Below are 26,895 nucleotides of genomic sequence, written 5' to 3'. Positions count from 1 at the left end.
GGGGTAAGTATTATCACTTCTATTTTCTGAGTGGGAAAATTGAAGGAAAGAGGCTAAGGGCCAGATTTCGAAAGCAAGCTTATTTCTTAAGTGCCCTCCTTTAGGCATCTGGGACCTGATTTTTTTTTCGGAAGTGCTAAATATCCACTTCTACCATTTATTGATTCATTTGCAGTTGTGGCTATACAATAATTATGAAAACTAGGCCCATAGTGTCTAAATTTGGGTACCCAAAATTAGTGGCCAGTTTGAAAATTTGGCCGTGTCTTGCCCCAGGTTGTAAAGACAGACAGTATTAGAGCCTGGAGTAGAATTCAGTAACTTTTGGCTCCCGATTCTGTGCTGTCATCCCATTTGGTCACATTTGTTCTCTAGATCATATTACCTCTTTCTTAATGATGTTTTGCAAACTTTCCCTGAACTAGGAATCCTAGAATAGGCATTCTTACTGTTTAAAAACTGAATTTTCTGTTGAGTATAGCTTTCTATATTTTTCACATGACTACTATGTTGAAAATATTGAGTTTAATAAACATGCATGATCAGGGAAATTCAGCTACCCTAGTTGGAATAGTATGCAATAAACTAACATTTGGAACAGGTCTAGAAACTAAAACTGAATTCAAAACTAAAACCATTGTAGCTATCCATAAAGTTCATATAGAAATTAAGAAACCCGTGTAGAAAAATTAGAGGGAAAAATGCTTTCTGGATAGAGATTTTATATATATTAAGTGTCAGTCCCATGTTAAAATTACTCAGATATATGAATGGACATAAACATCCTGCATTCAGATCTCTGTTTGGCTCTAAAATTGCAATTCAAACATATCTGTAATTGACTAAATCTAATCACCCTGAAATTTTGGAAACCTTTAGACTGAAATTTGGAATCCTCAAATTTAGAAAGTCTTCGTTTTAGTTTGGCTTATTCTAAAGATATGTACAGTTTGGATCCAAAGTCTTGTTTCAGGCCTGTCTCCTTTGAAATAGGTTTTATTACAAGAATGTACTTTAGTGGCACTGTCAGGTGGTTCTGTATTAACTGAATGGAGAATATTTTATGTGCTCAGGGAGCTTTGTGGATTTTGTTTAAGCAAATTTGAATAATTTTTGTATAAGCATGTTTGAATTGCTTTGCAGAAATGTCTCAGAAGTTTTGCTGATCTCTTATTGCTGTCTTGCTTGTCTGACTTACTGTATATCTTTTGTTAACAGGCAGCTATAAATGGTGTAATACCACAAGAAAATGGCATTCTGCAAAGGTAAGTAAAGAAGGTTGGAGGGATAATGGTAGAAAGAGGTACTGTGTAATAGGAGTCATGGGGGAGGTTTACTTTCTCTTCCCTGACCTCTTCTTTCTTCATCTCCAACCCTGTCCCTTAAGAAGAGGATGTAATGCTTTAAGTATCATTTTGAAATACTTAGACTCCCTGGAGCCATGAGTTCAACTCCTGGCAGGGCTGACTGAACCCTTCCACTTTCCAAGACTAATTAAGGACCTGATCCAACACTCATCAACATCAGTGAATTCTTTTCACTGGCTTCAATAGGTGTGGGATCAGTCCCTGTAAGATATGCAGTTTACTGAGTCTAAGTCTGTCAGATAATTCCCTAAAAGTGAGGTCCCATCTGTTTTGCATGGACCTAAAAAATCCCAAAGCACTTTTTGTAATAGCTGGGACTTGCCCCTGTGTCCTTGGTTAATTCCCCCACGCCCCTTTTCCCCTCCCTCTTATTATGCATGCACACACATGCATGAAAGGGGTGATAATTTTTCTTTGTCTTAGCGAGCGTTAGGGGTGGCCTTTCAGTGGATTGCAGGTATAGGATACCGTGTCAAAGGGAATAATAGATTACGCACTTCAAAAAGTAGCTGCACTTGTTTTCTTTCAAACTTTGAATTCAATTTTGGCTTGTGTGCTCATGCCTGGGATTCTAAGTCTCTGAAGCATGATCTCCTAAGTGCTGATGAGGCAATAGGAAACAGCAGAACAGGAATTCAGCTGTTTGGGAGAGCCAGTAGAACGCTGTGATACAAAGCATTTAGGACAACTATTCAACATGATGCTTCAGAATGTTCTTAACTTATGGTAGACGCTAATTATAATGTAAGTGAATCAGTATTTTGGCAGCTATGCTGTATTTAATTATTAGTAGGTCTTAACGTACATTAACTAGGTTATCAACAGTCACTGTTTTTACTCTCAGGATAAACATTTGTGTATTCAGTGCAGTGAGTAGATATTTGCTTTTTATTTGTACTAGTGTAGGGCCCAGAGATCCCCTGTACATATAGAGACAAAGTATTTTAAGTCTAAATACTAAGCAGTCTGATTGCCAGTACTTTTCTTTGGTTCAGCAATATGTGAAGGCTTTGATAAAATGCAATTCTGATGCTTGCCACTAACTTTCTTCTGTATCTATTTCTTTCTTTCTTTAAAAAAAATCTAGGTAGTTGAATGTGTCTGAAGCTGTTGTTGTTTTTTGTTTTTTGATGACATAAAGTGGGATTTCAGAGGCCTAAGGGAGTTAGGTACCTAACTTCCTTTGAAAGTCAATAGAAATTGGGTGCCTATTTCCTTTATGCTCTTTTGAAAATCCTACCCATAATCTCCTGAATCAAAGGTTTTGCTGAATTGAATCATTGTGTGTGTTCAGCTGCTGGTAGCTGAATGTATTTATGGGCTGTCTATTTATAATACAATTAATGTTATTTAATAGGGGTGAACAGGATGCAAATAATGTTTTCAGTGAAAAAATGTCCTCTTTGCCATCAAATGTAATACAATTGTGATTTAAAGAAGCATCTCTGGAAAATGACTATAATTTTGTTAGTAATCCTAAGTAGCAGAGAAACTATTGTATCACTTGTTAAAATGTTAACATTTTAACATTCAGTAATCCTTCCCACTTTTTAAAATAACACTGGATCAATAAATATATGGTCATTGTTTAACTCTGCATGACAGATTCCTAGTGGTACTTAGTATTGTAATTAAAATAAAAAAGAAAAAGCTGCACAAAATGAAACAGGCTCCTTGTGTGCTTTAGACCTCTGAAATCCCTGTAGGTTTTATATAGCTGAGAATTCCTATGTTTGCGTGTCTCTCTGTGCTGACTAGAAAAAAGGAAAAGAATCCTTTGTATTACCAGAAAAGCATAACACTTAATTTTTTCTTTTCACGACGTGGGAGGTAAAATTATAGGAATTACACCAGCATACAGTTGGGACTGTAGATGTTGTTTATTACTTATATAGCATGTGTTTGCAACAACTGGCTGTGCTTACTAAGTTCATGTCATCACTAAGAGGGGGGAAGTTTAACAAATTTTTTAATAAAGCTTTTGCATCAAGACTCTTCAGAAAGCCTTTCATAAGGTCCCTCACCAAAGGCTCTTAAGCAAAGTAAGTGGTCATAGGATAAGAGGGATGGTCCTCTCCTTGATCAGTATCTGGTTAAAAGAGAGGAAACAAAGGGTAGGATAAATGGTCAGTTTTCAGATTGGAGAGAGGTAAATAGTGGTGTCCCCCACGGGTCTCTACTGGGACCAGTGCTGTTCAACATATTCATAAATGATCTGGAAAAAGGGGTAAAGAGTAAGGGGACAACATTTGCAGATGACACAAAACTACTCAAGATAGTTAAATCCAAAGTAGACTGCCAAGAGTTACAAAGAGATCTCACAAAACTGGGTGACTGGGCAACAAAATGGCAGATGAAATTCAGTGTTGATAAATACAAAGGAGTGCATATTGGAAAAAGTAATCCCGACTATACATATAAAATGTTGGGGTCTAAATTAGCTGTCACTACTCAGAAAGAGATCTTGGAGTCATTGTGCATAGTTCTCTGAAATCATCCACTCAGTGTGTAGCGGCAGTCAAAAAACTAACAGAATGTTGGGAATCATTAGGAAAGGGATAGATAATAAGACAGAAAATATCATAGTGCCTCAAAATAAATCCATGGTACACCCACATCTTGAATACTGCATGCAGATCTGGTCGCCCCATTTCAAAAAAGATATATTGGAATTGGAAAAGGTGCAGAAAATGGCAACTAAAATGATTAGGGGTATGGAAAAGCTTCATCTGAGGAGAGATTAATAAAACTGGGACTTTTCAGTTTGGAGGAGAGACAACTAAAGGGAGATATGATAGAGATCTATAAAATCATGACTGGTGTGAAGAATGTAAATAAGGGAGTGTTATTTACTCCTTCTCATAATCCACAAACTAGGGGTCACCAAATGAAATTATTAGGCAGCAGGTTTAAAACGAACAAAAGGAAGTATTTCTTCACACAATACACAGTAAACCTGTGGAACTCCTTGCCCCAGAGGATATTGTGAAGGCCAGGGCTATAACGGGGTTCAAAAAAGAACTAGATAAGTTCACAGAGCATAGGTCCATTAGTGGCTATTAGCTAGGATAGGCAGGGATTGCTGTTTGCTAGAGGCTGGGAATGGGTGGTGGGATGGATCACTTGATGATTACCTGTTCTTTTCATTCCCTCTGAAGCACCTGGTATAGGATACTAAGCTAGATGGACCATTGGTCTGACCCAGTATGGGCGTTTTTATGTTCTTATGACTTTTTTTTCTTCAAGAAAGTGGAATATGGTATTTTAAATAAGCCCCCTTTAAAAAATGGAAATTGGCATGATCCCAAATTTCAGCAGCCCTATTAAAAAAAATTACAGTATTATTCATTCAGATTCCATCCTCTAAGCACCACTCTGTTAGTATGCGCTAACCACCATGACATCTAGAGCTGCCTATTAAGGATAGTCTCCCATACAGATTTCATTGTATATCTGTAGTCACTGTCCTCTACTTGGGAACATCTGCAAGGCAGAGCTCCTACCATACTCTACAAACATTATTTTCTGGATTCTTTTGATTGGAATGCTCATTTCAGTAGGTAAAATGCTCATTTTGTCAAAGTGGTTTCACATTATCTTTGGCCTAAATGGTGTCTTTTAATTTGCCTTGTTTTGTCACCCTGCTTACTGATCTCCAGCAGTGTGATCTTTGGAGAGAGGCTAAATGAAGATCCTGTAGCTGGAGTTCTCCAAATTAATCTTCTCTGCAAAGCTACATTCATTTCTCACCTTACTATCCCCTGGGCCATATGCAAGTGGACAGGAATAGTGAGTGGGGAGGGAGGGAAGGTTCAAGGAGAAGCTGGAATTCAACATGTTTTTCTAGATTTTAGTCTTAAACTAATACGCTTTCTATATAATCATCCTTAACTGCCTGAAGCAAACAGTTATTTATTGTCCTCTGTAACCTGTTTGATAAATTTGCAAATGGATTTGTCCCTCTAAGATTATGGGATACGTCTCTGCTGCAGTGTCTTCTGTACATACTTGGGATGACGCTAGCCTTATGATGTAGTAGTAGAAAAGTGGCCACTCCTGTAGGATTTTAAGCATAGGATAACCTTGGGATTCTGGTATGGATATGTAGTACTTCCATGGGATGGCAATATTGTGTAGTTTATTGTACAAGCCATTCTGTGATTGTAATACATATATTGAACTTTTGAGGCTCAAAAGATTGTTAAAATACTGTAGGACCAGCTTGTAAACAATCCCTCGAACTTTTTAGTTACTAATATTTAAAAAAATGCTGTTGATACTATAATTTCTTACATTGTTAGTAAAACAGCATGTATGTCAGATACATGATACAATATAGTAGTCACAAGTGTGGATGACAGTAAGGGAATATACTGCTCATCTCGCTTGGCTTACATGTCTTCAAATAGTTCAGTTTTCAGTCTGTTCTGTTTAAATTCTCTTAACTATATATCTTTTAGTGAATATGGTGGAGAGACTTTGCAAGGGCCAGCCTATGGTCCCACAAGTCATCCTACGGCATCATCTTCAACTCCTTCCTCATCCTCAGCGTTTCGACATGTAGTGCCATCTCGACAAATAGTGGAAAGACAACCGCGGATGCTTGACTTCAGGGTTGAATACAGAGACAGAAATGTGGATGTAGTACTTGAAGACAGCTGCACAGTTGGTAAGGTTTATTTAGAATAAAAACTAAATGTTGTGGTGCAATAATAAAAGAAAAATGATGAAAAATAATAATTGCAGCTACTGACCATTCATAAACTTCTGTGTAGCCTTAGATAAAATGGCACCACTGTATTTTGATGATTAATCTGCAGAACTATTGTTTTGAAGTCAAATTGTTCAGAATTGCTTTTGAAACAAGATTGAGACTAATGGTTCATTGTAGCATTAAGGCACAGTCCATATTGGGGAGTGGTGCAGATGTAAATTGCCAACCACGGTGCCCCAGTGAGCATGTATGTGATGTCTGCATCATTGTTAGTGAGTTGGTGCTGCATAGGTCCTTCTCACTTGATGTCAGTCATTGATGGGGCAGACTCACTATGAAACTCTGCAGGGCTGGGCATGGTTGAACCCTGCTTCTTTGCAAATAAAGATTTTAATTGTCTTTTGGGAGATGGGGAAAATTCAGAATATTTGAGAAGGTAATTTACTTACCCATCTTCAAAAATGCATAATTTTGTGGTTTATTACACTTTTTCTTAAGACTCCCATTTTTGTAAAAGTATGTGTAGAATTGTTTTTACATAATCTAAGAATGATACACTGATACCTCTTGCATATTGCAACATATGTTAATGTTGCAAAGGTCATGTACTCTGACATACTTTGTAAAATGGTGACTACAAGAATTCCTTTTAGGTGTTGTAGAAGCAAATCCCGTATTCATTTACTTTTTAAAAATCAAAACTAGGAATAAAGTGAAGAGATGCTGAATAAAAATACTACACTGCCTTAGCATGGTAGTAAAATAACTCCTTTACAATTTTCAAGTGAAACAGTTGCTCCTTGCTCATCTCTATAGTATTTTATACAGTATCAAAGGGTGACACCTAGTGGTGATTATTTTGGTCTGTTGAAATTGTATTAGTATTTCAGATATCGGGTCTGATTTTTCACTGCCTTGTGTTTTGTATAGTCACTTACATCTGTACAATGTGGGTATAAAAACACTACCAAATCAGAATTCCCCATTCACACTTATAATACCATTTTACATGCACTTGGCGCACAAGTATAAATGACTAAATAAGGAGCAAGGCAGTGGAGAATCGGATCTCTGCAAGAACTTTCTATTCACTTAAAATTTATTTTTCACATACATAGCTTTGTCAAAATAGTCTTACTAAAAGTTACAGGCTAAATTTAATAGCAGTATTAAATGAATTGATATAAAAGATTGTTTAGCAATGATGGTGGAGAAATAAAATGGAATATTTTTCAGCATTCTACCTGATTCCAACTGGAACACGTGGAAAAATAGATGTGCTCTTAAACATATAGCTGTTTTTTCCCCCCTCATGTAGACTGCTATCTTAGGAGAGACCCAGATACTACCGCCTGTACTAAACCATAACACCGCAAGCACAGCTCTAGAGGAGTGTGGGTTCAGATTAACTGTGGGTTGAATGGAATATTTTGGGGAATACATCTTGAAAATGAAAACGTTTCTTAAAAAGACCTGAATAGTTCCTAAAACTTCTTGAACCCAGTTGAAATTGAGTCTCATATTAACCACAACCCATTTTCAGAAAGACTTTGCACAAATCAATTTATAAGGAAGGAATGGTGTGTGCTCTGGGATGTGTTGTTGTGAAATAGCTTACCTGCCATCCCTGTGCATATAGCTCACGGCACACCCTAGAATGTGATGTTCCAATTAGAAAATGTGGGATTTACTTGGGTTTGTATACATTAAAACTTTTTAAAATGTGTGTTAGTTCAAAAGGTACAGTTTATATTGGCCTAGTATTACTGTAAAAAGGAACAGTGGGCTTGATTCTTGACTGTTCCTTGCCAGTGCTGTGCATAGGAAAGAAATGGGGGAAGCAAAGGTGGCATTAAGCCACCTTTATGCTCCCTTTATGTTCTTGCTGTCCAGGGGCTTGCCAGGCCCTTGATATACTTGAGAGGAAATTCAGGGCTGCTCTAATTTTGAGTTCTGGCTGCGGTGGCCTCCTGCAAGATATTTGGCAGCCCAGGATAGCTAGAGTCCAGTGTACTCTGGCTACATCCCCTCTGCAGCTCCAAGCCATTTGCACATCCCATAGGTCTGGAGTAGTGTAGGATGACTATGACAATTCCATGCTGCCTAGGCTACACTCTTACATGGGCTATTTACCTCCCCTTTATGCTCCCAGAGTGAATTAAATCGAGGACAGGGTGAAATCAGCTCCATTTTATCTTCCTTTAATATGTTACAGTTGAGAAACATGTTAGTTGACAAGTTTAATAAATTGTGCATATTTTATTTTAAACTTTTTATCTGGGTACATTTAAAAATATTTTAAAACTTAACTGTTGGTCGTACAGCTCCAACTGCTTTTTAAATTCTGCCCATTGTAATGCTGTTCTTCAACTGTACATTTGACTGATGTGTATGTGAAAGCTTAATGTTCTAATAGACTTTGTTGTCTTTAAAACCCTGCATCTCTCTGGTTGGAGTCCCTGCTATCATTCCCAAGTATTCTAACTGAGAGGGCTAATACCATGGGAGACTCCAAGCCCTTGCTCCCATAGTCACAGATCAATGCTGCAGTACAGCATGTAAAACAACTAACTCACTGCGCTCTCTTTTGCTTCTCTCATGTGGTAGGATTTGAGTCCAGGTGCCCAGATGTGAAAAGGTAGTACATTAAAATACTGTACATCTTGTTTTCTTAGCACACTAGTTCAGAGAACTATCTGCTTCTTTACCAAATCAAGCCCTTCATAAGGGATCATATTATGTATAATTATCTGAATATAAAGAGGTACAACAAATCATCAGTACTATATCCCATGGTGGTTGTTGCACGTGTACAGCAGTTCATATGTTTGCTTGAACTGCATATGATACTTCAGGCGACACATACTCCTTACCTTATAGACAGGGGTCTTAAATCTTTTTCATTACATGGACCACATTTTACTACAGAAAGTGTCTCAAGGACTCCTTTTCCTCCTATTTGTAATTGCATAACATCTAGAGAATTACTAAAGTGGAAAAGTATCTTAGGTCAGTATGTAATGCACTCTTAACTGTCTTAATGTGATGTGGCAGCTGGAACTGAGAAGAACCTGCACATGTGACTGGTAAGCTCTCTTCAGACCCTTGCTGATACTGAGACTACAGTTGGGGAACTGCTATTTCATAATTATAACAAATGATCCCAATCTAAAATTATTACTTCTATCCAGGTGGAATTGTTCCCATTTTGCTTTAAAAAGACTGCCCTTCTCTCAGTACATCAGTTGATTTCTCTCAACCTAATTCTAAATCCAAGTATTTAACTGTTTTCCTTGCATAATAAAGTTTTACCTACAGAAATGCCCTGAATTCCTAAAAGATCATACAGTAACTATCTGTAAGATTCAGACATAAAACAAAAGACGTTACTGTCAATAAGTATTGCACAAAAGAATGAACAAAGAAAAAACAAAATATTTTGTAGCCTTTCTAATACAAATGAAACAAAGAAAACAAGCAAACAGAAACTTTGCTCCTATAAGATGCACATGGTGTAATGGTGTGCTGGAGGCTGCCAATATAGAGACCGCATGCTCAGCAGTGCTTTTTAGTGGTGTTCCAAGAAGGAATAGTGTGTGTTTCCTCTAGTGCCTGTTGGTGACAGCAACCTGGAACCATGCTCCTAAGGCAGCTACGTCCTCTTCGGACCATGGAGTACTGCCTCCCCCCACCCTCAATGGAGTGCTAGATCCGTATTCTGTTTCTGCTTAGTTGCACCAGGGAACTTTCTAACTGATGATATTGTTATTGCTGAGGTAAGTCAGGTGGAGCTTTTGGGGCAACTTTCAGAGGGTGAGAGGGACATTGGTTTTCAAAAGGACCGTCTGGAAACTGCCTTGTTTGAAGCAATTTGGGTTAAAACTCCACAAAGAGATGTGATAGCATGTGATAGTTTTATTGCTGGGTCTGGTCCACCCACGTCTAGTGCATGAAGGAAATTGGTCTGGAGATTTTGGGACCAAAGTACTCCTAGTGATTTTGTACTAGTGAGATGTGAATTTCAGCTTCCTGGTTTGTTTGGTCTCCATCTAATGGAGAGCAGCTGCTGTAGCTATCTCTGACCTCTCCGAACACGTGATTTACTATCCACTTCCCAGTAGTTCCTCTTAATTCCTCCTCCTCCTCATCTTTTTCTCCATCCCTATAGGGCAGCCTCGGATGCTGCTGGCCAAATTTTCTGACCCCGTTCGTGTGTGTGCGTGTGTTTTTGAGTCTTATCCTCCTCCCACCATGCCACCACTGATCTCATCTCAAGTGCCCATTTCAAAGCAATGCTGTCTGACCCTTTCGAGGGAGTGCACCCAGTGGAGGACAGAAGGAAGGCTGAAGATAGCTGATATCTGATAGCTGATATCTGATAGCTGATAATGTTAACGTGAAGGTTAATGTTTTTGAAACTGTAATGTCAAAAACATTTATGGATGGAACCAGTTTCTATGTAGGACTTCTGTTGCAGTGTATGGATGTTATCAGTACATATGCCAAAAAAACAAAAAAGAAAAAAGTCATGCCTGACTGATATCAACACTAGTTGTTTTATGTGAAAACTGTTTCAGAAAAGGTCAACACTGACGTCCTTTCTCTCACATGCAATATCTTTGACCATTTTTAACTTCTGACCATTAAGAGTCACATTATCTCTTACTCCTGAGTTCCCAGAATAAACTCTTCAGACTCTGAGTTAGTGTTTGTTGCTCTCTAGAATAGCTATGTCCTGTCCTTTTTAGGCTTCTTTTTTCCTTCCAGTATTTTTCTGCCTATCTCAATGGAGTGGGGGCGGGGAATGGTTTCACTGAAGTTGCGTACCACAATAGCTGCATGATGAGAGATGCTTCCATCCTGCTGACGACAAGCCTAACTAGCATCCCTGCACTCAGGCAGTGCCAGTTAGGCACACCTGCAGAGCATGTTGTGCCTGAAGAACAGGAACTTAAAGGTGAAGCTGGCCACAGAGCAAGGGGGATACCTTTGCCCAAGAAGAGAGGCTGCTAGAGGCTGCTAAGGAGCTCATTAGCCAGGGGAGCCCAGCCCTAGGCAATGACAAGCCTTCCCTTCTTTCCCCATCCCCCGCTACCCTCCCCCTGTTTACGGTAGACAGACAGTGCAGCCGTGAGAGGGGCTCTGGATGTCTGCTGTCTCAGTGCCCTGTAGCTGGGCCGTGGGAGCAGCACCAGGGACTGGAGATAATTAAACTGTGAAAAGACCCTGGGAGTGAGCCCAGCTCCTGCAGGGAACAGTGCGCTTGCCCAGAAGTGGGGGATCTGGAGGGGACCCAGAGACAAGAGACATAGAGTTGGTGGTCAAGCTCAGGCTGACAGTTGGCTGACTACAAGTGGTTGAGAATGCAGGCATGATGCCGTATGCCTGATACAAGGCCTTGAGACAGAAACCGGTTCCACACCAGTCCTTGGAGAGAGAGGGCATCAGTCGAGGTAGATCCTTAGCACTAGTGTAAGTGGATGGCAGAATGGCAACTGGAGCTGGCCAACCAGAAACTGCAGTTCCAACAGCAGTGGACAGCCAAGTGGCAGGTCCCAGCAACAAAGCAGCAGCAGCTGCTGAAGGAGGTTGTGACCCACAAGCAAGAACTTGAGACTTTTTTGCAGCTGTTTAAAAACTTGGCCTCTGCACAGGGAGACCCAACAGGGCCCAGTAGACCAGAGAGAGCTCTGCCACCCGTGCCAGTGATGTTAACTAACATGGGCTCTGACAACAACAATCCAGAGGCATTCCTCCTCACCTTTCAGAGGGTGGCATTGGCCTCTCAATGATCTCTGGAGCATTGGGCATTAGTTTTAGCCCCCTACCTGATGGGACATGTAAAGGTGGCCTACCTTGACCCAGAAGAGACTAGAGACTACTGTCAGGTGAAGACCACTATTTTAGATTATCTGGATGTTAGCAAATAGACACAGCGACAGTGTTTTATGGTGGAGACCTCCCCCAAGGAGGTTCACCCCTGGGTAAAGGTGCAGTGATTAAAAGAGCATTGCTGGTCGTGGCTTCCACCCCAGGAGCACTCCAGGGCTTGAGTTGCAGGAGTTCCTATAGAGCAGTTCGTATCCATGCCTCTGGTGAGGGGTCTGGAGTGGATTCTCCATCCATCACCCTGAGTCATTGTTGGAGGTGGTGCAGCTGATGGAGGATATTTTCTCTCAACCAAAGGGTTGCTGGAGATGAGACCTGTGGCCTCCGTCCATTCACCAGTGAAGGCCACCGATGGTGCAAGACCCTGCAAGCAGACATCAAACCCCAGACACAATGGGAAATGTGTACAAATCCCACCACAGCGACCTGAGAAACCCACATGTAGAGGGGAAGACTGTGTCAAGACACAGGGCCAAGTTTGGATGAGGTGTCACCCAGATAAACACCTGGGGACACACATGACCGAAATGGAGCCTTTGAGCTCAGACAAAAGTCTTCCTCGTAGTCTAAACATGTCCCCTGCCAGGAATGAGCCTGCAGAGATGAACTCAATGATCTGCTGCTCCTCTTGGCAGCAGGAAAGAGTTTCCATTGATGGAACATGACTGCACAGAGGGTTGGATGGCAAAAGAGAGGGCACATAGTAGGACTCTCTCCCTAAGTTGATGATCCCAGAATAGGCTCAAGGGAAAGAGGTGCTGGGGCTTATGGACTTGAGGTGCAGCCAGACAATAATGCAAGCCGCCCTAGTGGGCAAGAAAATTGACTCGGAGAGGACTATTTGCCTGCAGCGTATACTTGGAGATGTAAATCCCTAGCCCAATAAATGACTGGAACTGACAATTGGGGCCCTCACGGACTCAGTTACAATTGTGTTAGCAGAGAAATTATCATGCACAGTGATTATAGGCTGAGACTAGCCAGCCTTTTGGCAAATCATTAATGATCTGAGCCTTGGACCTTGTGGCGCGGTGACTCTGAAGACCTTCACAGGGCACATCCCATGGCCAGAGACATGGAGGGATGGCAGGCACTGGCTGTGGATCTCAAGACCTTAATACACGGGTGAAGCTTCGTTCAAGAGCAGCATTATAGTGCAATGCTGAGCAGTGCCTGTTAACAGGTGGTATCCGTGAGACCCCTGCCACCTGGGACACTATGCCCACTTTGTGCTGGAGAAAGAGCATCTATACTGTATGGAAAGACCCACATTTGGGGGAAATAAGAACTCATTTACTGGTACCCTGTAAGTAGTGAAGGGCTGTAATCCAGCTGGCATATGCTATTCCCTATGTGGAGCATCTAGGGCATGAGAAGATCCTGGAATGGATACTGGCTAATCTTTTTTTTTTTTTTTTTTTTTTTTTTTTTTTTTTGTACGTGGGTGCACCATGAAGTAAGGAGTACTGCTCTTCCTGTCCCAAGGGTCAATATGTGGCAGCTAAGAATGTCCTGAAGGTTCTTTGGTCCCAATGCCATAAGTGAAAACTTTATTTGAGAAAATAGGGATGGACATGGTAGGGCCTTTAGAGAAGAGCTCCTTGGGAAACCAGTATATACTTTTAGTGGTGGACTATGCCACTTGCTACCCCAAAGCCATACCCTTGTGCTTGGCTATGGTGACAGCGATTGCTTCTGAGCTCATGCGACTCCCTTTTCTCAGGCAGGTTTCCCATAGGACATAATGACTGACCAGATTCCAACTTCACCTTGTAGGTGATGCATGACCTATCTTCTCTCCTTAAAATCAAGGTCCTGAGGACATCAGTATATCATCTGCAAACAGATGGCCTTGTGGAAAGAGTTAACAAGATGTTAAGAGATGTTGAAGTAATTTTGTCTGGACCCATTCCTGAAGTAATTTTGCCTTAGGACCCACTCCTTCCGCTGCTTCTATTTGTGGTGCGAGAGGTACCCCAAGTTTCCATGGGTTTCTTGCCCATTGAAATGCTCTATGGATGCCATCTGGGAAATCTTGGATGCATTGTCAGAGCTGGGACGAGCAAGACGCAAACATGCTCGGGGCAACACAGTACTTCATCCGACTATGGGAACATCTTAAGTTGAGCACTTTTACAAAGGAGAACCTTGTCCGGGCTAAACAGAGGCAAGAACAGAGATATAACCGAGGGATGCAAACATTCCATCACCAGAGACAGGATATTGCTCCTGTTACCATCTTCACTCAAAATTAATGGCCTGCTGGCAGGGTCTTTTTGAGGTGGTGAGACAAACCTGGCCTGGCTGATTATGAGATCAAGATATCCAAGAAAAGGAGGGAGATCAAGATCTATCATGTACATTTTTTTTCAAGCTATGGAAGACATGGGAAACCCTCCAGATAGATTCCTGGCCAGAGAGCCCAGAACTAGAACTCAGGATAGCTAATAAGCTAGAGTCTGGACTTTTACCATTAAATGAGGCCCTTGCTCCAGAACAGAAGATGATGCAAATGATCCAAGATTTCAATATGTTATTCTCCGCAAGCCCGCGGAGAACATATGTTATACAGCATTATCTGAAGACCACACAGGGGCAACTGATTATAGAGAATCCTCAGCCCTTATCCAAGAGGATGTGGGGCATGATCCGAGTAGAAGTGCCTGTGATGCTGAGAATGGGGATCATGGAGGAGTCCTATGGTCCTGGTCCCCAAAGTGGGCAGCATGGTCTGATTCTGTATTGACTTTCACAAGATCAGTTCCATCACAAAGTTTGAGACCGGTGCTGTGAGTGGATGAGCTATTAGAGTAGTTGTGCCTGGCAGAATACCTCAGCACAGTGGATCTTATGTAAGGTTATTGGCAGATTCCCGTGTCTTCATCCTGTGAAGAGTATACCATGTTCTCAACCCCCTTTGGCTATTTCCACTTTAAAACGATGCTGTTTGGCCTGCAAGGAGCTGCAGTGACTTTACAGTGCCTGATTAATTGAATCATTCGACACCCCCCTCTCCCCTGCCCAAGCAATATGCTGTGGCTTACCTTGATGATATTGTAATTTATAGCCCTATATGGGAAGACTACTTCAGTCATCTCAGAGTGGTATTGACTTCGTTACAAGAGGCTGGCCTCACAAGTAACTCTGCCGAGTATAAGCTAGCCATGACAGAAGTGATTTATTTAGAGTATCAGGCTGGAGGAGGTCTTGTGAAACCATTGATGGATAAAGTCCATGCATTAAACCCCTGCCTTATACCATGCACCAGAAGACAGATACACTGCTTCCGGAGCCTGGTGGGATACTATTGCTGGTTCATCCCCAACTTTGCATGGATCATGGCACCCCTGAGTGGTCTACTGAAGGTCAAAGACACCAAAAAAGTCCAGTAAGGTGACTAGTGGTAGGAAGTTTTTAGCATCCTGAAGGTGCTGCTGAGCTGAGCACCTGTCTTCGCCAACACAGAAATTCCCCGGGAGTTCATTCTCTATACAGATGCATCAAACAGCAGCTTGGGAGCAGTGCTTTCCCAGGAGTTTGAAGGTAAAAAGCACCCTATTCGATATTTGAGCAAAAGATTGTTCCCCAGGGAGAAAGCATATTCTATTATTGAGAAGGAGCCTCTGGCAATAAAATGGGCTGTGGATAGCCTCAGTTATTATGTGCTGGGTAGTCCCTTCTCTCTGGTTACAGATCATGTGCCCTTAGGGTGGCTATGCTCTCTGAAAGACTCAAACCCCTGGATTATGTGCTGATATCTATCAGATTTCGAGCCAGGAAAGAGCAAGAAAATGCAGATTCCCTCCCTCCAGGAGATTGGGATTGGGTTAATGCTCAAACGAGAAACCTTTTTGGTCTTGGGAGTGGAGGATGGGTATGTGATGGAACATGCCCTATCTCACTGACAGCAAGCCTAGTGAGCATCCCTGCACTCAGACAGTGCCAGTTAGGCGCACCTACAGTGCATGCTCTGCCTGCAGAATAGCAGCTCAAAAGGTGAAGCTGGCCACAGAACAAGGGGGAACGTTTGCCCAAGAAAATAGTCTGCTACAGACTGCTAGGGAGCTCAGTGGCCAAGGAAGCCCAGCCCAAGATACTGACTAGCCTTTCTTTTCCCCCACTCTTTGCTTGGTCCAGCGGTTCTCAACCTTTTCAGACTACTGTACTCCTTTCAGGAATCTGATTTGTCTTGTATACTCCAAGTTTCATCTCGCTTAAAAACTACTTGCTTACAAAATCAGACATAGAAATACAAGTGTCACAGCACACTATTACTGAAAAATTGCTGACTTTCTCATTTTTACCATATAATTATAAAATAAATCAATTAGAATATAAATTTTGTACTTACATTTCAATGTATAATATATAGAGCAGTGTAAACAAGTCATTGTCTGTATGAAATTTTAGTTTGTACTAACTTTGCTAGTGCTTTTCATGTAGCCTGTTGTAAAACGAGGCAAATATCTAGATGAGTTGATGTATCCCCAGAAGACCTCTGTGTACCTTCAGCGACACATGTGTACCCCTGGTTGAGAACCACTGGTTGAGGGCAGACAGATACTGCAGTCCTGAGAGTGCTCTGTAGCTGGGCTGAGGAGCAGTGCAAGGGACTAGAGATAATTAGACTCAAAGTACCCTGGGAGTGAGCCCAACTGCTACAGGGAACACTGAGCTTGCTCAGAAGTGGGGGTTCCAGAAGGGATCCCGGGCCAAGAGTCACAATGAGACAACAGTAGAGCCCAGGCTGAGAGCTGGGTGACTACCAGCAGGCACTGTTGTTTGCATTTGTAATATCAATGTATTTTGCATATGCTGAAACCTCCCTTTACTGTTTAAAGCAATTGTTATCTCTTGGGTCTGATTAAAATTGATCAGTGCTTTGGTCTGTAGTCATAGAAGAATAAACCCTGGATTCCTCTTGTACTCTCTGTTATAGGTACTTTATATGGCCTCCATTGCTGAAAAATCTTAGGCCTGGTCTATACTTACGGCAAATTCGGTGATGGTTGATGGAGTTACGCAAGCTATGTATAGTAGCTTGCATAATTTAGGCAGATTTCCTAAAGTCTGTTCTGCATGCCATCTCCACTATGCTGTGCTGACGGGAAATGCATACCTGTCAACACAGTGTTACTCTTTTTTTGAAGGTGGTTTTATTGACTCAACTTCCGGTTTGATTGAGCTGGTCTTCACTTCCACTCAATTGATCCAGATAAATCGATCTGAGGGTGGCAAATTTGTTAAGACATACCGTCAATGATTCTTAATCTTTGCTATAATTCTCCTGAAGGCACCTCTGTCAGGCAGAGAAGTACTATTTTTCTGTTTTTCACCTGGGGAGCTTAGGCACAGAGTCCAGGTGACTTGCCCAAGGTCACACAGGAAAATGCTGGCAGAGCAGGGAATTAAACCAAGGTCTCTTGAGTCCCAGGGTAGTGCCCTAACATCCTTTAGTAATCAGTTGCCTTTTCTAGGGTCAATCCCCTATTGTGAGAATTATTTATATAATATTCTGTGCGAGAACTCTTCTATGACTTGGTCTCACAGTTCATGTTTGATTCAAATGTATCGAATTCTAATAGCTGATTTCCTTAATGCGAGTCATGGATTCATCAGCAATTTGCAATCGTTCTCTAAATTTGCACTGTTCTGATACCACATTTCTATTGTTGTGAAACAAGAATTTAGGACTGGGTTCATCTTTTCAGCTCCACCTTTCTAACCTGATAGGTTAGAGGAAATTCTTCATGCAGAGACTTCGAGATGGTTTGTCAGTTATTTCACTTTTCTTGCTCTAGCTATATCTAACCCACTGTCAATTACACAGAAATAGAAAGATTCCATTTACATGATATTTTTGTATATTGATTAGCTATATTCTTGTTATAAGGCATGAACAGTGGTAAATTGGAGCTTGCCATCTTTCTCAGCTATCACCATCATATCAATCTCTCATCACCAAAATGCTGTGTTCTTTATGAAGCACAGGGTATAAAGAATTTGAAAATGGCTTTTATTAAACTAGGCTTCCAGAAATGCTATTTTGGAAAGTGCCATTCAATGTCATTTAGACATGGCTAAAACTTCTCTGAGACTCCATGTCTGTCTAGCCTCTTTCTCAGTTTGCTTGAATTTATATTGCAATTATATCAAATTTCCACTAGATGGAAATATGCCACACCACCCAGGAAGGTTAGAGAGCCAAACAGAAGGGACATTTAACTAGCAAAGAGACCTTAAAGGAAGGTTTGAATAAACAGTAACTGTTGTAATGACCAAGGCATCTAATATATGCTGCGTGTTATCAATAGGAAGGAAAGTTGTTTCCCATGGTTAGTTGTTTGGGCTTTTGTATTGTTTGTATTGTATTTCGTTTTCCTGTAAGTATATTGTTCCTTGTTTGGTTCTCTATATAACATATAAATTCAAAAACATTTACCATGCATATAAATAAACTTACCTTTTATCACACCAACAAAGAGAATAATTATCTTAAATCCACCCTGATCTTGTAACCATATTGTGAGTCAACCTGCGCATAGAGGGCTTGGGAAGATTCCACTCTGCCCTACACATCTATTTGTACATATTGGTAAACTGAATGATAGCAGAGTTAAATATTATAGAAATCCTCATAAGAACCTCTAGGTCGAGCAAGATTCCAGCACAGGAGAAAATTGACTTTAATAAATAGTGACGAGAGACTGAATCAATGGCAAGTATGTGGTGATGATAAATTAGATGACTACTGTAGGTGCAAGCCTAATCAGATGAAACATGCCCATCTCTTGGTTGGTGATTTATTCTTTGTTAGCTAACTAATGGAAGAATGTAAATCCCACACTGTGATTTTGATCTTAATAATAAAAGCTCCTTGTTCTTTTGGATCTATTACTGAAATACAGTGGAAAAACAAGGGTATAAATGGCGAGCTTTAAAACTATTGGCTACAGGATCCACAGAAATGAAATCTGACCAAACTTGTATTTTTTATAGTAACATAATCAACCACAGCAGCAAAATCTGGGAAATCTTCAAGAAAGAGTAACTTACCTGCCTGATGAATAGCTTAGAGTTGGGAGGGAAATTAATTAAACAGTATAAATTAAATACAACTTTGTTTCATTTGGCCAGCATTTCAGTCAATTGGATACTATAATCTATTTTTCATGTTAAATTATTTTACATCACTGTATCCATTTAGTGCATTAACTCCTTGCAGCATGGAGCAAAGAGCTGAGATTCTCCAGCAACTGTTTATTCAAAGTTTTACACACTCACAGAGATTATTACAGTGTCTGCAAAGATTTAATTTGGTTTACTTATAAACCTATATGCTATACTGTGAGTGATAATGCACTGGGATTGTACATGTCGTGTGAAATGTTTGTAATGGAATGTGGGTGTAATCTTATAAAAATGACTAAGCATTATATGTTGAAAATGTGATTTTGTAAAATGACAGATTTTAAATGTATATTTGTTTAAAATTTGTTTAATTTTCAACTGTACATTACCAAAAATGAAATGCATCTATAATAAAATTGAAACAGAAAGTTATTTTAAATCAGAATCCTCAATGCATGTAGTTCCTCAATGCATGTAGTTATACTATATTTACATATAGATATTGACATAGCCATACACATAGGTACATATATATATATATGTACCTAATATATTTATTGGAGTTGAGAGTTAATACTATATTTACATATAGATATTGACATAGCCATACACATAGGTACATATATATATATATGTACCTAATATATTTATTGGAGTTGAGAGTTAATTCTTGAAACAGGAGCTGATTAAGTGACAGGCTGACAGTGAGGATGTAATAGTTGAGGTCAACTTTTGAAGACGTTATTACCCACTATGATAATAGTGACCATGACATAATATAATTTGAGATCCCTGGGGGGACGGGACACCGAAGCAGCCCATCATGGTAGCATTTAATTTCAGAAAGAGGAGCTACACAAAAATGAGGAAGTTAGTTAAACAGAAATTAAAAGTTACAGAGCCAAAAGTGCAATACCTGCAAGCTGCATAGAAACTTTTTAAAGACACCATAATAGAGGCTCAATTTAAACATATACTGCAAATTAAAAAACATAGTAAGATGTCCAAAAGAGTGCCACTGTGGCTAAACAACGAAGTGAAAGAAGCAATTAGAGCCAAAAAGGCATCCTAAAAAGTGGAAATTAAATCCTACTGAGGAAAACAGAAAGGAGCAATAACTCTGGCAAGTAAAGTGTAAAAATAAATACCATTTGGTCCTGGTGACTTCTTATTGTTTAATTTTTCAGTTTGTCCCAAAACCTCCTCTAATGACACCTCAATCTGAAAAATTAAACAGTAATAAGTCACCAGGACCAAATGGTATTCACCCAACAGTTCTGAAGGAACTCCAATGTGAAATTGCAGAACTAACAATTGTATTATGTAACCTATCATTTAAATCACCTTCTATACTAGCATAACTTCAGTACCAGGCAAATTGGTTGAAACTATAGTAAAGAACAGAATTATAAGACATAGATGAACATGATTTGTTGGGGAAGAGTCAACATGTTTTTTGTGAGGGGAAATCATACCACACAAATCTAGTAGCATTCTTTGAGGGTATCTACAAGCATGTAGACAAGGGTGATCCAGTGGATAAAGTGAACTTAGATTTTCAGCTGTCATGGATTAAGAGGGAAGGTCCTCTCCTGGAATCAGTAACTGGTTAAAAGATAGGAAACAAAGGATAGGAATAAATAGTCAGTTTTCAGAATGAAGAGAGGTAAATAGTGGTGTCACCCAGTGGTCTATTCAACATATTCATAAATGATCTGGAAAAAGGGGTAAACAGTGAGGTGGCAAAATTTGCAGATGATACAAAACTACTCAAGAGAATGAAATCCAAAGCAGACTGCAAAGAGAAACAAAGGGATCTCACAAAATTGGGTTACTGGACAAGAAAATGGAAAATGAAATTCAATGTTGATAAATGCAAAGTAATGAACATTGGAAAACATAATCCCAACTATACATATAAAATAATGGGGTCTAAATTAGCTGTTACCACTCAAGAAAGAGATCTTGGAGTCACTGTGGATAGTTTCTGAAAACATCCACTCAATGTGCAGTGGCGGTCAAAGCTAATAGAATGTTGGAAATCATTAGGAAAGGGATAGTAAAACAGAAAATATGATGTTGCCTCTATAGAAATCCATGGTTCACCCACATCTGGAATATTGCATGTATTGGAGTTCAAAAAGGTACAGAAAAGGGCAACAAAAATTATTAGAAGTATGGAACAGCTTCACGAGAGGAGAGATTCGTAAGACTGGGACTTTTCAGCTTGGAAAACAGATGATTGGGGGGGGATATGATAGAGGTCTATAAAATCATGACTGGTGTGGAGAAAATAAGGAAGTGTTATTTATTCCTTCTCACAACAGAAGAACTAGGGTGTCACCTAAAGAAATTAATAGACAGCAGGTTTAAAACAAAAGGAAGTATTTCTTCACACAACGCACAGTCAACCTGTGGAACTCCTTGCTAGTGGATGTTGTGAAGGCCAAGACTAGATAAGTTCATGGAGGATAGGTTCATCAATGGCTATTATCCAGGATGGGCAGTGATGCAAAACTGTGCTCTAAAGTGTCCCTAGCTTCTGTTTGACAGAAGCTGGGAATGGGTGACAGGGATGGATCACTTGATGATTATCTCTTCTGTTTGTTGCCTCTGAAGCACCTGGCATTGCCCAATGTCAGAAGACAGGATGCTGGGCTTAGATGGACGAGTGGTCTGACCTAGTATGGCCATTCTTATGTTCACTTTTTTCAAGGCATCTTTTTCAAGTCAATGGACAATTGGTTTTATGGGGGGAAAATATTGGTAGTTAAATATATCCTTTATTACAGCTTTTAACAATGAGTTATTCTTCTCGCTCTTTTCATATCTCCCTGTTCTTTCACTCTTTTCTCTCTATGTTCAGTGGAGATTTCTTACCTGCAAACTGCTGTGGTAACCTGGTTTCCTGCTAAGGTCCATTAATCTGTGGCTTTGGAAGACATAAAAACTGGCTGCTGAAGCATTTATTTCAGCATGCAGAGCTCCAGATACTTGTTATGTATCTTCCTGGAGTGCTGCACATAAGTGTGCTTATTTAAAAAGGAAAAATAGTGGAAATTCTTGAAAAGTGCAGTTAATAATTAGTCGTATTAGCATTGTTATGCCCATGTGCTTCCTTTCCCCTCCAACCATATTCCCCAGCCCTAGAATGGGTTCTTCTGCACCTTTCATTAATGGATTTTTAAAGTGAATGCTGCTGCTGGTAATGGAATGCTCCCCAGATAATTGCCCTTCGGTCCTTCCTTGTGGCCCTGAGTCTCCTTTCATCTTATGAGTGATTATTTCTCTCTCTGCTCATGGCTGGCTGTGGGTCTTTAGTTTGGGAGACAGTTCTTGCTATCAACATCTATCTTACTTTTGAAGATTTACATCAGCAAGCACTTCATCATGATGCTTGCCTCATCTATCTGCCATATTATATCTTTTTTTAAAAAAACTGGAAGTGGATTCCACTGTAGTGTCAGCAGAATGGTTTTGCTTGCAAGTTATACAAGTTGATAAAATATGGGGAGGGCCAAAGGGGAACATTGAAGGAATATTTTTATTTTAATTTATTTTGGAAAACTAATTTAACCGCACTAATTTTAAGATGGCTGTATTTGAAGGTCTATTCTAACCATGCTTCAAAATTAAGATTGAGAACAAGCTGTTGTGCTGGAATTCCTAAGCAATTGATATTTCATTGTCAACTGCTAGTGTTATATACTAATATACAAATGAGAGTAATCTGTCCTATGTATTTTATGACTTAAAATTTCAGACCTATTCCTCAAAAAAAAAAAAGTGTTGGCTAGAAGTAACTAATGGACAATGATACTGTACTCAAAAAATTATTCCTCTGGGCCTTAGAGCTAGCCATTAGGATGAACTGCCAAATCCTCATTACATAACTAATCCTTCACATTCATATTGAAGTCTGTACATTGATGGAGCTGTTACTGTACATGATTGAATTTGGTGACTAGAAATTAAGTTTATCACGTTATTAATTCCATTATAAAAGTATTGGTTGGTATATTCAAAGCAGCTTTGAGGGTTAAAATTAAACTAATGAATAGATCTGGGCAGCAAACATTTTTTCTGTCCTCGGAAAGAAATTGAGATTTTGAAAAATTTCACATCCCAGTTTGTGACAGCCTAAATCTTAAAATTTTCACAGACAGTCTGGAAAAAAAATACCAGTTTGGGTCAATCAAAATGTATTGTTCTGAATGTCAAGTGTTTTCATTTTGATGTTGATTTTTACAAATATTTTTTATTATAACATTAGTCTACATTTCAAAATGAGTATTTGTTTTTAAACACAAAAATGGATATTTTCACTTAAAAATGATGAAAGGGGACATTTTGAAGATTTGAAAACTTTTTTTCCCAAATTTTTTTGAAACAAGAAATTTGTTGAAACCGAAGCTGTCCTGTTAATAGTTTTGGTGTTGGTGAATCAGTGTTTTTGATGAAAAAAAATTTGTCAAAAAATTCCTGACCAAGCTCTACTAATGAAAGATAAGTGTCTAAGGTCCTGATCTTGTACCACTGGAGTCAGTGGCACAGGATCACTCCATGTCTTTTAGACATCTTTGAAAACCTCAGCCGTTTTATATTAAAATCAAAGGATACTTCTGTGGGGGGGCGGGGGGAGGTGTTTACTATTCCTCTTCCTCCACCCCACTATTTGAAATGAACCTTTTGGAATTTAGCAACAATAAATGAAACTTGATTTCTCTAACTGTCTCCCCCCTTATTTTGTATAGTTTTTTGTCCAGAATCCTGGGCTACTGAAATAAAGGTTTTCTTGCTTTATGTAAAGATATAGTATTTAGAGGAGAAAGATATACAAAAATTAAAAGGTTTTTTGCAAATGGATATAACACCAGAGTAGTTGAACATTGGACCTTGTAGTCATTATGTTGCTCTATTGCAGTGAGTCAGGATCTGATACTTTGTTAATCTAAATATAGAAGAAGGTGAACGTGATTTTATTGGTGTTTTTTTCTTTGTCTTCTCTGCAGGAGAGATCAAACACATTTTAGAAAATGAACTTCAGATTCCTGTATCGAAAATGTTGTTAAAAGGCTGGAAGACTGGAGATATAGATGATAGTGTAAGTTTCCTACAGTTTTATCAATGAAGTGATTTAAATGTTTCAAACCAATAAGTGCTTATATGTGAGGATAACAAAACACAAAGATTGTGGATTTCTAATAATGTTACTTGGATCAAAATAATGTAAAGAATCAGTTTGTTAAAAATGTTGCAAGTAGAATTGAACGTGATTTGCCCCAACCTCCTTTGTCTGGTCGATAGTACTTGCATGTACCATCTGACACTGGTACCTGTAAAATGCACATTATTAAATTCGGAATAAAGTAAAGAAATCCATCTTCAGACAAAATTCTTGCTGTAGTTTGTAAGTATGTATCAACAATTTAAGGGGGAAAAACTGAACTCTGACATTTTAAAACAAACATTGACTAATCAGGAAATGTTCAGCTAATGTAAAATGCAAAACCCCCCCAAACAAACAAAATGATTGGACTGTTAAGAAATAAGAATTCAGTTTCCCCAGTCAACTCTGCATGTGTATCTCCACCACTCTCCACCCAAATTTAAAACAACCCTTCATATATTACCTTTAAACACTGGCAATACGTGCTATGTGCCATTGTACCATGCTGGGCATGATACATGTAGTGGATGGCTATTATAGACATTGTGCCAGAAACATCTCTGATTATGCTCCAATTCATCTTTCATTTGGCAAAACCAATATTTTAAACCTCCAACATATGCAAACCAATGATCTACCATATCTAGACCCGCATCCCACCTTGATTTGCATACTTAGTGTGAAAAGAATTGACTTCTGTAAAGCAATTTTAGTAATCGATAAGTCAGTACCACTGTCCATTTACTGTTCTCATTAGCCTAAAGGAGCTGCTTTTTTGTCTGTCTGTTTGAGAAAGGATTCTCCTACAAACACAGTAGTTTACTATGGCTGATCAAGGAATTATTTTCAGTATGTTTATTTTAACTACATTTTGTATAATCAAATAATTTTTTAAAAAGATAAATGATTAAAAAAAAACCAACCTCCAATTCTGAGCAAATGTTTTCTTTTTTTCCCTAGACTGTTCTAAAAACTCTACACTTGCCAAAAAATAACAGTCTTTATGTTCTAACACCTGACCTGCCACCTCCTTCTTCAAGTAATTCTGGGTAAGGCTCTTTGTCATGCATTATATGAATATGAATTCAGATGTTGTTTTATGTTACTTCTATGGAAAAACTGGGGTAAAGTTTCAAAAGAGCATCTGCCAGGCCTCTACTTGCATGTGTGCAAAACTGGGTGTGCACTTACACACACTGCACTCAATAGGTGCAAATTGATTTTAATTTAGGTGCAAATTGTTTTTAATTTGTAAGTCTTAGAATTTACAACCTCAAAACCCATTTTTTTAAAAGAAATTTTGCGAGGACAAATTCTCTAACACTTGTCTACCCTAAGATCAGACTGTATAAAGTGTACACACAGATTTTTGCAACTGCTAAGTGTTAGTGATGTATAAGTGAATATGATTTTTATGCCCCCAATAGTGGAAGTTGGCCTTTAAAGATTTATCATGTGATAACAGTTTCTTTAAACATAAATATCTACAAATCATTAGTAGGTCACTAGCAGTTCAGCCGTTTTCCTTTCCAAATGGTTAAAGTGTTACACTATGCTGCCATCTCCGGTTGGACTCGTGGATATTTGAATGTATGCAGAGGTGCTGTATAATTCTCTTCAATTAAAGGAAATTTAAATTCTCTTCCATTTTACACTTTAGTGTTTTAAATCCTCAAATAAAGTCCTACTATTGTTAAAATAGCTTAATGAGACATCAGTGGACATTGGAACATTTTAAAAATGAATAAATTATTATTCTCTGAAAAGTGAAATGTAATTCTCACTGCTGTAAGTTGATATGGGAGAGACAAGATGGGTGAGGTAACATCTTCTATTGAACCAGCGTCTGTTGGTGGGAGAGACAAGCTTTTGAGCTTACACAGAGCACTTCTTCAGGTCTGGGAAATGTACTCAGAGTGTCACAATTAAATACAAGGTGGAACAGATTGTTTAGCATAAGTAATTATTATTATTATTATGATATGATTGCCAAAAATGTCTTTCTATATTAATATTTCTTTTCCCCAAAATGTAGAACTATACATGTAACTAGTAAAAATTTAGTTAACATTATTACATTGCCACTAGGGGGTGCACAGTAATTGAGTCTAATAACTATAATTGTAGTCTGACTAAAAAATCAAGCAAGTAGATACAGTTGAATTGTCCGTACAACTTGTTTGCAATTTATTCTAGTAGTCTTAAGAAGTCTAACCTAACCTTGTAACTCTTTGGACTCTCTGCAAGAGAGAGTTGCAAACACAATCATGAAAAGTTCCAGAGGGATAGCCGTGTTAGTCTGTATACAGCAAAAACAACCAGAGTTCTGTAGCACCTTAAAGACTAACAAATTCCTGCGGGCATAAGCTTTTGTGATGCTTGAGAATTAATTGGAAAATAAAAGTCTTGTATCTTAACTGCTAGCAATATATATTCAAATATTGTAATAAGGGACTTGTGCAAAAAAGTCTGCTTCACAAAGGGAAAGAATAATACTCTGGCTTGGATTTAAAAACCATAAGGGAGTGAGATACTCAATTTTTATAAAATTTCAGTTGGAGTTTGGTGCTAATTCTCTTTGTATCTCAGCATCTATGCAGTGTTTTCACAGTGGTATATTTGTG

General features: G+C 39.1%; 1 protein-coding gene across 1 annotated transcript in view; it reads left to right on the top strand.

The window, feature by feature from the left end:
• Positions 1–26,895, top strand: part of FAF1 (Fas associated factor 1) — a 272,766-nt gene that overhangs the window by 62,408 nt on the left and 183,463 nt on the right. The window contains exons 3-6 of the mRNA XM_067535422.1: positions 1,219–1,265; positions 5,828–6,036; positions 24,114–24,205; positions 25,232–25,320. Coding sequence (XP_067391523.1) covers positions 1,219–1,265; positions 5,828–6,036; positions 24,114–24,205; positions 25,232–25,320 — 437 coding nt within the window. The remainder of the gene's footprint in view (positions 1–1,218; positions 1,266–5,827; positions 6,037–24,113; positions 24,206–25,231; positions 25,321–26,895) is intronic.

The sequence above is a fragment of the Emydura macquarii genome, unplaced genomic scaffold (genome assembly GCF_026122565.2).
Source record: "Emydura macquarii macquarii isolate MOO-44397 ecotype Brisbane River unplaced genomic scaffold, CSIRO-AGI_Emac_v2 contig_3506, whole genome shotgun sequence".
Taxonomy (NCBI): Eukaryota; Metazoa; Chordata; order Testudines; family Chelidae; genus Emydura; species Emydura macquarii.
Note: the sequence above shows the minus strand (reverse complement) of the source record. Positions and strands in the feature narration are given on the sequence as shown.